Source organism: Muscardinus avellanarius, assembly GCF_963383645.1.
Source record: "Muscardinus avellanarius genome assembly, chromosome: 9".
Classification (NCBI taxonomy): Eukaryota; Metazoa; Chordata; class Mammalia; order Rodentia; family Gliridae; genus Muscardinus; species Muscardinus avellanarius.
In genome coordinates, this window is record NC_137795.1 from 13,246,595 (window position 1) to 13,260,693 (window position 14,099).

The 14,099-nt window shown below is 50.7% G+C and overlaps 1 protein-coding gene across 1 annotated transcript in view; it reads right to left on the bottom strand.

Annotated features, from left to right (window-relative positions):
* PKD1L1 (polycystin 1 like 1, transient receptor potential channel interacting) overlaps positions 1 to 14,099 on the bottom strand; it is a gene marked incomplete at both ends in the record, with an annotated part of 115,514 nt that overhangs the window by 22,121 nt on the left and 79,294 nt on the right. The window contains 8 exons of the mRNA XM_080701159.1: positions 3,815 to 4,045; positions 6,558 to 6,692; positions 8,115 to 8,255; positions 8,749 to 8,853; positions 10,591 to 10,825; positions 11,878 to 12,020; positions 13,071 to 13,154; positions 13,947 to 14,050. Coding sequence (XP_080557285.1) covers positions 3,815 to 4,045; positions 6,558 to 6,692; positions 8,115 to 8,255; positions 8,749 to 8,853; positions 10,591 to 10,825; positions 11,878 to 12,020; positions 13,071 to 13,154; positions 13,947 to 14,050 — 1,178 coding nt within the window. The remainder of the gene's footprint in view (positions 1 to 3,814; positions 4,046 to 6,557; positions 6,693 to 8,114; positions 8,256 to 8,748; positions 8,854 to 10,590; positions 10,826 to 11,877; positions 12,021 to 13,070; positions 13,155 to 13,946; positions 14,051 to 14,099) is intronic.

Below are 14,099 nucleotides of genomic sequence, written 5' to 3' on the forward strand. Positions count from 1 at the left end.
CATGACAGACAGTGAAGCCCAAGACAAATGCACAACCAGGTTCTAGAACTGCTCTGAGTGATGCGGAAATATCAGTGTGGAAGGCAGTTGAGGATTTAGCATGCAAGTATCTGGTTGGCCTTGTTGGCATTTGTGTCTGAATATCCAGCTCAAAACAATGCACCCAGGGTTCCATGTTTTGGATAGAAGTTTGGGTTTGGTAGCAAGTACCAAAACCAACATGACTAACTCTAAAGAGGGCAGAGTATAGAATATGTGTGCTCCAGGGAAGACCAGAAACACGATCTTTCCAACTGTGCAGGGTCATTATGAGGAGCTAGCAAGTTCATGGAGGAGGTGCTTTGGAACTTTCAGGGTAATGTCTACACGCTCCACAATGGTTAAGAACTAATTCCGAGCCTTTGCAATGATGTGGGACATAGATCACAATCATGCTTTGATAACTGAACACAACGTTCTGCAGTAAAGCTGTCATGCTGAGGGCACCACTCTGCTTACAGCACCCAGGGCTACAGCTTACTTGATCCATGGCCACCTCGGTCTCTTCTGACTTCGACATTTTCAGCCCTAGGAAGGTGAGGGCCTTCCTCCACGCATCAGCAGTGATGTCTTTAAATCTCAGGAGAGACTTGGGGCGAAAAGATTTTCTTTTTTGAAAAAAAGTCATGAGGGAAATTCTCAGCTGGAAAAAAGGATAAAAGAGAGAGAGAAAAAAAAAAACTTGTGTTGGTGCTTAAAAAATGGCTTTGTTAGCCGGGCATGGTGGTGCATGCTTGTAATTCCAGCATTCGGGAGGCTGAGACAGGAGGATTGTGGTTCGTGGACAGCCTCAGCTACTTGAGAGGTTCCTTGCAATTCAGTGAGAACTGTTTCAAAATAAAGAATAAAAAAATAGGGCTGGGGATGTTGCTCAGAGGCAGAATGCCCCTGTGTCCATCCCTAGTACCATACACACACACACACACACACACACACACACACACACACACACACACACAAATGGCTTTGTTAACTTTCTACATTATCAAATAGAGATTATAGTTTACCAAGTTATTTGATGAATTTTTGGTATGTGCTTGGTAAAAAAAAATTAGAAAAACAAATTTTATTAATTAAGCCAAGTGGCAGCAAGCTGAACTTGGCAATGGACATTAATCTTATTACAAAGGAGGTTTTCAATATCTAACAGTTGGGCGAAGATTACTAAAAAGATACGCATTTTCATATGTGATTTCTGCATCTCAGCTCAGTGTTCCCTGGCGAGCCACTACACGGGAGCACATAACTGTGTCTGGGAGAAACAAGGGGTCCAGAGGCCCCCAGGATGCTGTGTTCTCAACTGTGAAATGGAAATGATTCCACTGCAAACTGTTCCTTAGTTTGTGTATTTCCTCACTCCAAGATGGTACCTATTATCTCAAAAGCCTGTTGGCACCAGACTCAATGATTTTACACTTCAACTTGCTTTAAAAATAGCTTAAAGAAGTGAGTTTCCAGCCATCTTGAGCCTGTCTGCTGTGTGTACCCTGCAGCTTCAGGGCAACCGTTGCAATGCTGAGGGTCAGGACCTGTGGCTCTAAGGCCCCATCACTGCTGCCCTTGGAAGCTCTGTGGGAGACCAGAGCCACCCCTCCACTGCTCCAACTCCTCGAGGCATGGCAGCCCTTTGCCCCCGGGATTTCCCTTGTCCTCATCCCTTTGGGAGTCCCTCACCACCTAGGCCATAAGCCTCCAGATGGTCTCAGTATGTAAGGGATGCCCCTTCCCCCAGGGAAACGTGTCCAAACAAACTTCACCCACATGGAGCTTGTGTGTTTTTATTGTCTCTTATAGTCAGATCTTTGTCCTTCATCAGTCACTGAACCCCTTCAACCTATGAGTATGTGTCAGAACTACTCAGGGATGCTCAGGAACCTGAGAAGACAGGTAACAAATGCATAGAAACAGCACACATAGGTCTGCTGTGTCAGCAAGGCCACCATAGCCCAACTCTTGCATGGCGAGACCTCCAGAACTCACTTTCCAGTTTCCAGCAACTGAGTCCAAGTACCTGAGTATGGCACCCGGGACCTCCATTCCTGGCTCCCACTATTCGTTGGAAGGACAGGGCCTGAGTTGTCAAGATGAGAGCGTGTGCACTCATTTCTAGTATCAGTATCTACTGAATGAGAACACTGGTAGAATTTTAAAGACAGCAGGGAATTTGCAGTCATTTACAAAGCTTGAATCTAGCCCATTCAACTTGCATTAGGCTCTGCATGTGTTAGGAAGCATGGGGGAAGGCAGGGCATGTTGCTTGGTCTACCTGCTCTGCGTGTGGTCAGGGTTCAGAGGAAGTCAGGAAGCGACCACCGGGGACCCTGGTGCAGGGAAGAGGCCTGCCCTCTGAGACTCTGGGAGAGGAGGGGAGCATCAGCGGGCTGGGTCTGCTGTGGTGCCCAGAAAGGCCTGGAACCGAGCTTGAGCAGGACTTCACCTCAAATGGGGTGCAGAGGAGGACCCAACAAGAGGCCTGCTTAGAGAAGAGAGCAGCACACACAGCCGCCCAGCCCGCCTGGCCAAGCATAGAGCAGGGGCTTCCAACCCTCAGTCTTCAGCAGGAACCTCGGGGTCTTCCCAAAGCAGAAGTGTGAGCCCATCCCTTGCCAGCTAGATACAGCCACCTGGGGTTGACCCTGAGGAGGATCTAGGCAGAACAGCAAGAGCCAGGCACATGGCTAGATAAAACATAGGGCCAGTTACATTTTAATTTCAGGTAGGCAACAAATAATTGTTATAAGAGTATGTCTGAAGTATTACAGGTGTATAAAGACACTAAAAAAATTATTCACTGTATTGAAATTTGTTTGAAGCCTTCTTGGTCCTCAGCTCTGAGGTCACCTCGCTCCAGTTTGGGGGGGACACAAACTACCCACCCAAGTGGACACTTGTTGTAAGCAAGTTTCCAAGGACCCAACAGGACTGACAAGCTGGCAGACCCTGACATAACCTTCCTATTTCACAAAATTGTTTACCCTTTCCTTCCCTGACTCACCCACAACTGCCTTGCTATTTTTTCCTGGTCCATCTCATGACTGCTTTCCTGGCTCCTGTGTTTAATTATTTTTTACATTGTTTTGGTTAAACCCTCAATAGAAGAAAGACACTGGTTGAAGGAGGACAGACAATTGCTATCTTCTCCCCAGCTACCCTAAACCTCTAAAAATAATTCTGACTCCGAGCCATCTAAATACAGAGACTTCTGATATCCTCAGCAGCTTCCACTTGGCAATAGAAATTTATTAGTAAGTAGATATTCTGTGCTTGTATTCGTCAAGCCTGTCAACCCCACACTGTGGGGCAGGGCAAGGTCAGGGAGCGACCTTCTTCTCTGATGACAGGCTCTGAGCCCGGTGATTGGATTTACCTGTGGCAGGTAAGTAGAAGGGCACAGAACAGGGAATGCCCTGCATTCAGATGAATGTCCTGCATGTGCAGGGGCCGTCTGAAGACTGAGAGGGCAGGGCAGCAGCTACGCCTTTGGCAGCGAGAGATGCTCAGTGAAAGATGAGCTGAGATTCAGTGCAGGGGAAGGTCTTCCAGCCCTGGCAGCATCCTGGGGTAGGTATCACCTTGCAGGATTTTTCTAGGCAAAGGATTGGTCCCCAGCCCCAGCCTAGGGCAGGTCAGACGGCCTCGGGGTTCTGATCCCACGAGACCTGGCCTGAACAACCTGGAAGTGTTATTCCCTATGCACAAAAAGCATTTTGCCTCAACAGCAGAGGACACTTTCACAAACCCTGACTTCTGGGTATGGGGGGGTGTGTTTACGTACCATTCCAAAGCACAGCATGGTTGTCAGCAGCACGAGGGCTGTGCAGTAGCGGGTCAGGGCTGGCTGGTCGGACCCCGGAAAGCTGCCGAGGGAATCTTTTTGGCTTCTTCCAGGAAAATGGGGCAGCAGCCCTGGGAAGGGATCTGCAAAGTTGCCTGATGGCAGCATCCAGAGGAAGAGCGAGAACTGGAGCAGGTGGGACCGGGCAGCCAGCAGAAGAGCCCCCACCAGCTGTAGAGAGAAAAGGGCAAAACTGGCCGCACCCGCTCTTCGACATAGAGGGCTCCCCTGCAGGCTCCAAATTGCTTTTCAGTAGTGACAGCGTGGAGGGGCAGTGTTTGGAGGGTGGCTCGAGACTTCCTGGGCTTAGGAACCAACTCTGGAAAGGCCAGCCTCGATCCCCTCTGCTTCCCCAGCGCTGCTCTGCTCATCTCTAAATGCCAGCTCAGCTAGGTGGCCGGTGCTCCCACTTCAGCGCTAGTGCTCCTCCTGTCCCAGCACTGTCCTCCCTCCACTGCTCCTCTGCAAGGGCTCCCATCTGCCTGCCTCCCAGCCCAGGCTGGACCCCCTAGCCCTACAGGAGGCCATGGCTCCCTAGCCTTCATGTCTCAAGAACGCAGCAAGGGCTGGGTAAAGCAGACCATTCAAGAAGCAATAGGAAAGCCAACTTAGTGTTATTTCAGTTCCCCTAAACCTCAAAGTCCTGGCTGGCTGTGATAGCCAGAGCACTTGGTCTGGAACCTCAGGGTTTGCATCAGTGTCTCAGTTTGGTTCTTACTCCATCTGCTCAGACCAGCTCTGGTGCTGACCAACGCTTTTGCAACCGGGCTGACAGATGTCAGCTGGTGGTCGTCACAGGTGCATGTATATGGCCTATGGCCTGACCACTGGGCCTCCCGAGCCAGAGCTGCAGCCATGAACTGCAGCCGCGCAGGCACCCCCGGCCTCTGCTGCTACCCTGGCCCTGCACCTGCTCATATCCAGGAGCTTGTTTGGTGTCAAGCACTCTGCATGTGGGATGTCACCACTGGAATGGCACTCAGGGGAAAGAGTAACCCATGAGTCCATGTCCTGGGTAATCTGGCCAGTGGCCTACCTGGACTCTGCTGATCCCTAGGTAGTGTGCTTTTTGGCCAGTTTGAATTCTACTACCTACCTTGAACATTATTTTACATTTTAGACTTTTTTTCTTTATATAAAAGCATTTTATTTTTTAGTGCTGAAGATGGAACCCAGGGGCATTCTACCTCCAAGTGACATCCCCAGCTCTACTTTTTTTATATTTTATTTTGAATCATGGTCTCACTGAAGTTCCAAAGGGCCTCACTAAGTAGCTGAGGCTGGCCACAAACAGTGATCCTTCTGTCTCAGACTCCCAAATGCTGAGATTATAAGCATGTGCCACCACAACCGGCTTACATAAAAGCATTTTTTAAGTTGCTAAATGTTAATAACGACCAGCTTCATTGCTGGGTAAATTCTAATATATATATATTATATATTCTAATATATATATATATATATATATATATATATATATATATATATATATATATATATATATATTCTAAGGCCAGCAATAATCCTCCCAGGCCCATACCATCCATGCACTTCCTGGAGCTGAAGGTTTGGTAATTGGTCCATGGTCTCAACAGTGAGCTAGGAGGGAGCAGCCAGGACTGAAGGCAGCTCTTTCTGACGCTAAGGTTTACTCTCTCTGCCCTGGCGTGCTAAGCCGGGACCACTAAGCACAGGGCCAGCAGGGTCTGGGGACCTTTGCTCTCTGGAGCAGGAGGCCCTGCCTGGAGCTCCTTGAGTCCTGTATCTGAAAGCCAGGGCTATTCACTCAGGCCACCTGGAGAGACTGCTCCAGCCTGACTGCAGTTCTGTGCTGTGCAGAGGTAGGAAACAGGTACTGTACTAGAACCTGTATGAATACAGCAAGCTCTTGTGGCCTGCCAGGGCGAGGTCAGAACTCTAGCACCCAGCAGCTTCATCTGGGCTACAGGCTACACTCTAGACCTGCTAATCTTGGGCTTCCCTCTCCAGCCTGGACTTCAGGGTCACCCCAGGAGGATGGAGATCTGCCATGTGCTGGGGTTGGAGACAAACAGGGTATGTCCAAGCAACCACATTTGTTTTTTAATTCTTGATTGGGGTTTCTTTCTTCTATGATTTTACCAGGGCATTAAATTTTAGGAAAATGAGTTCCATTAGTGGGGAAGTATTTGAATACAGGGCACAGTTGACAGATGGAAGCCAGAGTTGGGGCAGGGCTGCATGGAGCAGTGCACAGCTGTGCTCACAGCAACTGTACCACACAGTGACCCCTCGGTGGGAGGAGTGGGGAGGTACCTCTCCAAGGCAAGCCTCACCCACAGCAATGCCTGGCCACAGCCTGTTGTGACCACTAAGCGAGGTACATCTGAGAGGCCCCACAGACCATTCCCGACCCGTTGCCAGAGCGCCACTGGTGGCAATAACTACTTACACAAGGAATGATAACAGTGTGCTACCAGGAAGCGTAACCCCAAGCAAGTGTTTACCAATCACAGTTACTGTTGTCATGACTGGAACTGATGACGTCTCTGCTGATAGCAGTTATCTGAAAGCCACACTGCCAAATGGACTAGAAGGCTGGGATGTGGGGTGGTGTTTCACCTTGAGAGAAGTCTGCATTTCCCTAACGACTGATGACAGCTTGCTGTTTGGGGAAATCCCTGGATAGAGGTGAGAATCTTACCGCTGGTACCAAGACGTAGGAGAGAAAGTGACGCATCATAAAAGGGCAGAATGCCGTGGTGCTTAGGGATCCCAGGAGGTAAATGCCTTTCAACGTCCAGAGGAAGGAGAGGATTCCCCGGAGCCATCGCACCCTCTGAGACAGAAGAGCACAGCAGGTCAGTGTGTAGGGCCAGGCGATGAGAAGGTAGAGGCTTGCATCTGCCCTGGGCCATGCATGAAGTATTCCTTGATTAGATGGAGTTACACAGACCATGAAACTCCCAGGGACATGGAGAATTAATGTCTGCAGAAGAGGATGAACTAGAACCAGGAGTAAGTACCAATTACCAAGCATTCGCAGGACACTAAGGTCAGTATTCTAGCCTTGCTGTTTCTGTGAAGCTCAAAAGGGGGCAGGCTACTGTGCTATACAGTCTACTGTCTTGTATGAAAACCAGGACACCAGCCCTATTGACCTTTGCCAAAGAAAGACAATTCTTTTCCCTAAGGATGAAGCCCAGACACTCCCCTGCCTGGGCTTTGTCAGAGCACACGTGATACCCACTAGGTTCCTGGTGGGTTCCTGGTGCTTGCAATAAAATGGTCCATTGCTGGAGATGCTTAGGAAGGAACCAAGAGCCAGAACTCTTGTGGAGGAGGGCTGCTGGGCTCATGCTGCCCACAACTTCCCACATAAAGAGAAGAGCCGGGCCTAGGGCCAGGTCATAAGAGGACCAAAAAGGAGATGGAGGGGATGTGGTGGAGCATCTGAGACTAGTGGGGTCTTCTTTCTTACAGGTTGTCTTGCAACCTCTCTGCCCTGGGGATGGGTTGGCCCAGCGGCCTCCCTAGGTGGATGGAAATGGAGGTCTGTGGGTGAGGAAGAGTTAGCTGTGGCTGTAACAGGAAAAGGAATAATATGTGGGCTCGACTTCCACACACCCATGCTGGTGTGAGGCCCTGGACCTGCGGGTGGTGGTGGATCCCTGCCCTGAGTATCCTTCCGCAGGCCTTGGCCAGGCCCGTCCTGTGAGAGTTCGCCTGGTCCTCCTGGTAAAGGATGCCATCTTTCAGATGGGACCCTGGGGTGATAGTTCAGCAAGCTGGATTTCTCCCCACCACGGGGCCCAGCCCTTTCCTTGAGCCTAAGTGTGGTCACTTGTAAAGACTACCTCTAGTTATTTAGGTCTGTCACAGATGGAAGGGACAGACGCCACAGAGTGTGTCTAAGAACTAGCCATTGTCCTGCATTGACAACCATTTCCTCATGCAGCTCAAGGGCCTCAGGAATCCCAGGGTCATGCCCCTGGGTTCCATCCCCAGTACCTTAAAAAAAAATCCCAGGCTCTTGAGCTCCATCTATTCCACGCAGAACCCACACACCTCTGGCTTGTGGAGCATGTGCTAGGTTCTCCAGGCCCTCTACGCTCCAACCACCAACACCTGCAAGCTCGTAGCACCATCAGACCACACCCAGACCATCCCTCACCCGTACATTCTAGACCTGAGTGACCATTGCCATGTGGAAAGCCTCAGCCCTGGTCCCTGTCTGTGTGCCCCAGAGACCCCATCGTACCTGATTCCACAGCGCCATCGGGCTGAGGTCCATGAGCACCTGACAAAGGCCTTTTTGAAACTGGTCAGCGGCATCCCTGGCAAGGGCAGTGAGCTGGCCAGAGGCTGCATAGTAGGCGAGAGCCACTCCGATCGCTGAGAGCTGCAATGTCGAGGAAGTGGGGCTGCTCAGTCAGCTCCCGAGGGAGGCCACCAGCATCTGACAACGCCTGGTCATAAGGGGACTGCGGGAATGCCAGGAAGAAGCTTTCAAGTTCTCCTCTGGAATCCAGACTCTAAAGAAGCACACTGCAGTGTTGAAAGTAACTAGTGCCTGGTTGATTTCTCATTAAAACCTTTCCTTCTTAGATTAAAAAAAAACTCACTTCTTTTTTTCAGTGCTGGGGATGGAACTCAGGGGCATTCTACCTCCGAGCTACATCCCCAGCCCGAGTTTTATTCTTTATTTTTTAAAACAGAGTCTCAGTAAGTTGCAGAGGGCCTTACTAAGTAGCGGAGACTGGCTGCAAACCTATGATCCTCCTGTCTCAGCCTCCAAAGTGCTGGGATTACAAGAGTGTGCCACCACGCCAGGCTGAAAAACTGACTTTTTGGTATTATATTTTCACAAAATAAATGACCTAAGAGAGTGTTACCTCCAGCCAGTTTTTTGGTTTTTTAGCATACTTGAGGACACCTTTCTCGACCATTTTGTAGAGTTGGAAGCAGAGGTGAATCAGGTTGAGTACCAGGAAGAACAGCTGCCAAGAGAATGTAAACAAGACATAAAAACTCAAGTACTTTGGGTTTTTAAAGGTCCAAGCTTCTTGTTGGCTTCCCTGCCAATCACTCTTTCAGTAGATATGACACCAGCCCTTTTCTTGCTCTGCAACATCTGAGAATGAACTTGCCCTGGGACCGAGTGGCACCTCATCACCTGTTTATTGTTCACAGAAGCAGCCCAGCTCTACACCAGTCGCTAGGACCTGCAGGCATCAGAACCAGGGATGTGAAAGTTCCCTGCCCCATCAGGCCTCTAAGCCTCCACGCCCGCCAGCTAGTCCTTCCTTAGCACCATTTGAAACAATGATAAAGCCGGGCATAGTGGTGCAACGCTTGTAATCCCCGTGCTTGGGAGGCGGAGACAGGAGGATTGCGCTGGTTCAGAGCCAGACTTGCTGGCTTAAGAGACCCTGTTTCCAAATAAAAATATAAAATAGGTCTGGGAGTGTAGCCTGGAGGTAGAAGGGCTTCCAGGAACCCCAGTACAACCACCAAAAAAAAAAAAAAAACAATGATAAACATATATAAGATATGATATGCACTAATTTTTTATGAAGTAAAGCCTTTAAATGCTCCTATAAGTTCTATTTAAATGGCCTTTTCACCAGCCATAAGTTATCCATTTATTTACACCTTCATATATTCATGTACTAATCCAAATTCCGGAAGAGTCATCAGATGGCGGGGGATGGGCCCCATCACCAAGGCTCCGTGCACTCCCTTCTGGTCCTCTGTTGGAGGCACGTGCCTGTGCTCCACAGACCTGCGCTAAGGAGCCACAGACACAACCAGAGTAAAGTTCACTTTGGGTGTCAGTGAAATATGTTATGTAGCAGCCTGTTCCAAGTCGTTTGGGAGCCGGAGGCCATGCAGACATCAACAAAACTGATGGTCTAAAATCCTGATCCTGCTGGTCTAAAATCTTGATACTGTAACCCATCTTTTTTTGCAAGAATTCTGATATTTTAAAATACTACACTAGATGACTGCTGACTTTGACTACTGGCGTGTGTGCGTGCACCCAAAGCAAGTGTTTCAGCTCAGTCCACAGATGCACAGCTCTGAGTGCAACTCAGCCTTAGCCGTTGTTGTGTCTCTGAGCAGGCCCTAGAATTGAAAGCCTTTTGGGATTCTCCCCTCCACTTCTGAGACAAAGCAAGCTTGACCTGAAGTGACAGCTGGACTTGGTGCTTCATGGCAGAAAAGCTAAATAAATAAGGTACAAACCCAGCAGTGCTTCCAGGAAAACACCCAGGATTGAGCCCAGAGGCGGTCCACCTCTGAGCTACACCTCCATCCCTTTTTTTTTCTTTTTATGTAAGACAGGATCTTGCTAGGTTGAGGAAAGCCTCACTACTCGCTGAGATTGTCCTTGAACTTGCCATAGTCTTATTTCAGCCTCCCAAGTACTGGGATCGCAAGTGTGTGCCACTGTTCCCAGCTGCTAACTGTTTTCTTATAGCAGCTGATGCTAAGACTGACAAGAATCAAGACATCAGTCCCGATTCTCCTAGGATGAACTCTGAATGTATGCCTGCTTCGTATTCGATGGCTGGTTTCCCCATGGAGGTCTTCTTCATCCTGTGCCCCAACACTAGCACCAAGCCTGCTATGAGGGGAGGGAGCCACAAGGGCGTGGGTGAAGGTGGGTCAGTAGGTGTGTGTTTGTCCCCCTGGTTGGGGTCCAAAGCCCATCTCCCTGCGGGTGAGCTCACCTCGGGCAGCACAAGGTGGTACCATGGAGCCGATTCCCCGTGGAAGATCTTGAAAGACTCCACCAGGGATGTGGGGGCGAGGGCCCCAGTGGGGAGGAGCTCTGCCCTCAGGGTCACACTGCTGAAGAGTCGGGTTGGAGGGTTGTAGAGGGTGAAATGCACGGACACGGTCCTGGTGCTGCGGTCGATCCATCTGCTGGCCCTGAGGGCCCTGAGGGCCGCCCGGGCTTCGGGCCTGGGAAGCAGTACAAGTTCCAAGTGAGGTTCGGGAGCCATGCTTGGGAACCTGTGTAAAGATCCAGCCACCACAGCCCTCTGCTGGAATACCTCAGGCAAGCGTTCACGAGGGCAGATGATACCGGGGCTGCAGAGGGCTGGGCAGATGGACCCTCTGTGTTCTAGGGACCCCATGGCCCACGGTGCCACTCTTCCTGCTCTGCTGGCTTCCTGCAGCAGCCAGGGTGCCCACAGGCAGATGGAAGCCTGAGCAAAGGGGGGCAGATATGCCCGAAGCCCTCCTGGGCTCCCTACAACATTCAGTTTCCTCTCTTGCATTGGGCTCCATTGTTGGAAAGCCATTACTTGTTACTAAGCCTTGTTTAATAACAATTTCTTTCTCTCTTTTTAATTCCTCAAGGCAAATATTGCTGCGATTGCAGAGCCTCCTGCCCTCGCTGTGAGCAACTCCTCCTGGCACCGGCGAGGGCCACCCAGGGAGCCCACCGCGGGCCACACACGGGCGGCGTCGCTTCTCTTAGGGCTGCCCCTCATCTGCTCAAGACCTACTCCACAGAGGACTAAAGGAGGCACCTACACACCCTGCTGGACACACAGTGGCACAGGACAAATGTCCACTCTACTCTCTGTGGCCTCTGGAAAAAAAAGAGCAGCCACTCTTTTTTTTTTTTTTTTTTTTGGTTCCTGGAAGCCCTTCTACCTCTGGGCTACACTCCCAGACCTATTTTATACTTTTATTTGGAATCAGGGTCTCTTAAGCCAGTGCGGCTGGCTTCGAACCTGTGCGATCCTCCTGTCTCTGCCTCCCAAGCAGCGCAGGGATTACAAGCGAGCGCCACCATGCCCGGCACGAGCAGCCACTCTTTTGAAAGGACGCTCAGTCTGCAGGCCAGCCCTCAGTTCCCTCGCCCTCTAAAGGCTCCTCTACCCTTCCCCAGCCTTGGCAAGTCCTGCACACCCGGGGACCTCTGAGCTGCCGGTTCCTGCTGCAGACGCTGGTTGCAGAGCCTCCCAGCAGGCTGGCTGGATGCCAGCCCGACCCACACTGACCTTGTTCTGCCCAGGGTGCAGGCGCAGTCCTCCCTCCTCACCCCAGCTCCGCAGGGGGCCACACTTCCGTTCTCAAGGCCTCTAACTTCAGGGTTACAGGTCAGAAGAGGGTCTTTGATGAGTGCTGAAAGCGGCCCTGGAGGCTGTGTAGGAAAAACACCCATCAGAAAAAGCCTTTGATCGCTGATGCCAGTTCATCTGTGTTCTGGGGCTCTTGAGCCGCACCTGGGAACATGCTGCACCTTATAACAAGGTACCCTGTCTTCTCAAAGTGGTCTGCAGCCTGGCTCAGGGGCTCTGGGCTCTACATGAGCTGGAAGGATGGAGGATGAAGCCACCAAAGGCGGGCACCTGAGTGATCACACCTGGGGCTTGGTCATGTAATTTCCAAGGAAGAAATGATCCAGGTAAAATGTCCACCTTGGAGCACCCCTCCTCTTCAGAAATCATATGTGACCATTGTAATTTTATTTATTTAAAAAATTTACATTTTTTTTTTGGCAGTACTGGGGATGGAACCCAGGGACATTCTACCAAACTGTACCTCCAGCCTTATTTTTTATTCTTTATTTTAAAACAGGGTCTCACTGAGTTGCAGTTGCAAAGGGCCTAAGTGAATGAGGCTGTCTGCGAACCACGAGCCTCCTGTCTCAGCTCCCAAATGCTGGGACTACAAGTGTGCGCCACCACACCTGGCTGAACACTGTAGTTTTTAGGTGTTTATATTAAAAAGTACTGTTTTTGCCTAGAACAGATCGCTGAAACCCAGCAGTGAGCCAAGCATGCCTGCGGCAGAATGCCAAGTCTAGGAGGGGCCTGGGGAAAGGCTGGCAGAAGGAGGAGAAGGAGAAAGAGGAGGAGGAGGAGGAGAAGAAGAGGAGGAGGAGGAGAAGGAGGAGAGGAGGAGGAGGAGGAGGAGGAGAGGAGGAAGAAGAGGAGGAGGAGGAGGAGAGGAGGAGGAGGAGGAGAGGAAGAAGAGGAGGAGGAGGAGGAGAGGAGGAAGAAGAGGAGGAGGAGGAGAGAGAAGAGGAGGAGAGTAAGAGGGAGGAGGAGGGCCAGGCTCCTGCTTTTCCCCAGAGCTGACACCTGGCATGTCTAAGCACCCCCAATGCTCTGAGAAGCTAAAATGATCTTCCAGCTTGCCAGACTTCTCTAACTCCATTTATATTTTGAAGTCATAGAGAACATCTTACCTTGCATGGACTACTGGAAGAGATTCTTAGCTGCTTAATTACTGAAGTGCCGATGAGGTAGCATTTTCCTCTGAGGGCTCCAGGCTAAAAGAAGAGTCCCAGGGAAGGCACAAGTTATAGATTCCACAGGCCTGCACAGGTACCCAGAAAAACTCTAAGGCTGCATCCAGGAGTCTCGGGAAGACTCCATCCCCAGCCTCTTCCAGAAGCCATCTCAGGCTCACTCTCTGTCTTCATAATTAGAATGATCTATTTCAGTCTTTTTCTTTCAACTGTCACCTGTTGTGATCCCATGAGACCACAGAGAATATAACGAAATGGAATGAGGAATAAGGTATCTGAGGAATGCAAGACAAAGAGAGTTTGTCTTTGAAAGATAGAAGAGAATAAAACCCTGGCAAGGCCTGGGATTACATGGAACCTACATTCCCTTTTTCTTTCTAACTTGGGCTCCACCTTGCCTTTTTCTGGAGCCTTCTTTGATGCTGGCTAGCTGTTTGCGGCACCTCAGCTCTGGGCTGCGCCCTTAGCCCATGTGCTTCTCCTCATGTGTTTTACTTATTAAATTGGAATCTTCCATGTAGTCACTTGTGCACTCCCATCAGTCCCCACATCCCCTCCTCCTCCTCCCCTGGGTCTGGGGCAGCTCAGCAGGTGCAGAAGCCCGAGACCCAGAAAGCTGAGGAGGGGGCAGGGTGTGTGTGGGGGAAGCTGACAGGTGCAGAGCTAGCCATGGCACCCACCCCACGGAGCACAGCCATGGCACCCATGGAGCACAGCCACAGGTCTCGACCCGTGGCCTCTTGGGAACCTCAGGGTGTCCACTGATGTGCCTTGCGATGCCAGGCAGTGGCCAGGGAGGGAAGGATGGCCCACCTGAGTTCCCTGAGTGCCGGCAGTGGAGGGACCGCCAGCATGCAGCCTGTCCAGCAGGGTGGTCAGACTCCAGGCCCACCAGTCTCCCGTGCTTCTCAGGCCACCTGAGGAGTGTCCAGCACTGCTTAATTCAAGAGCAGAAACAAAGTCAAT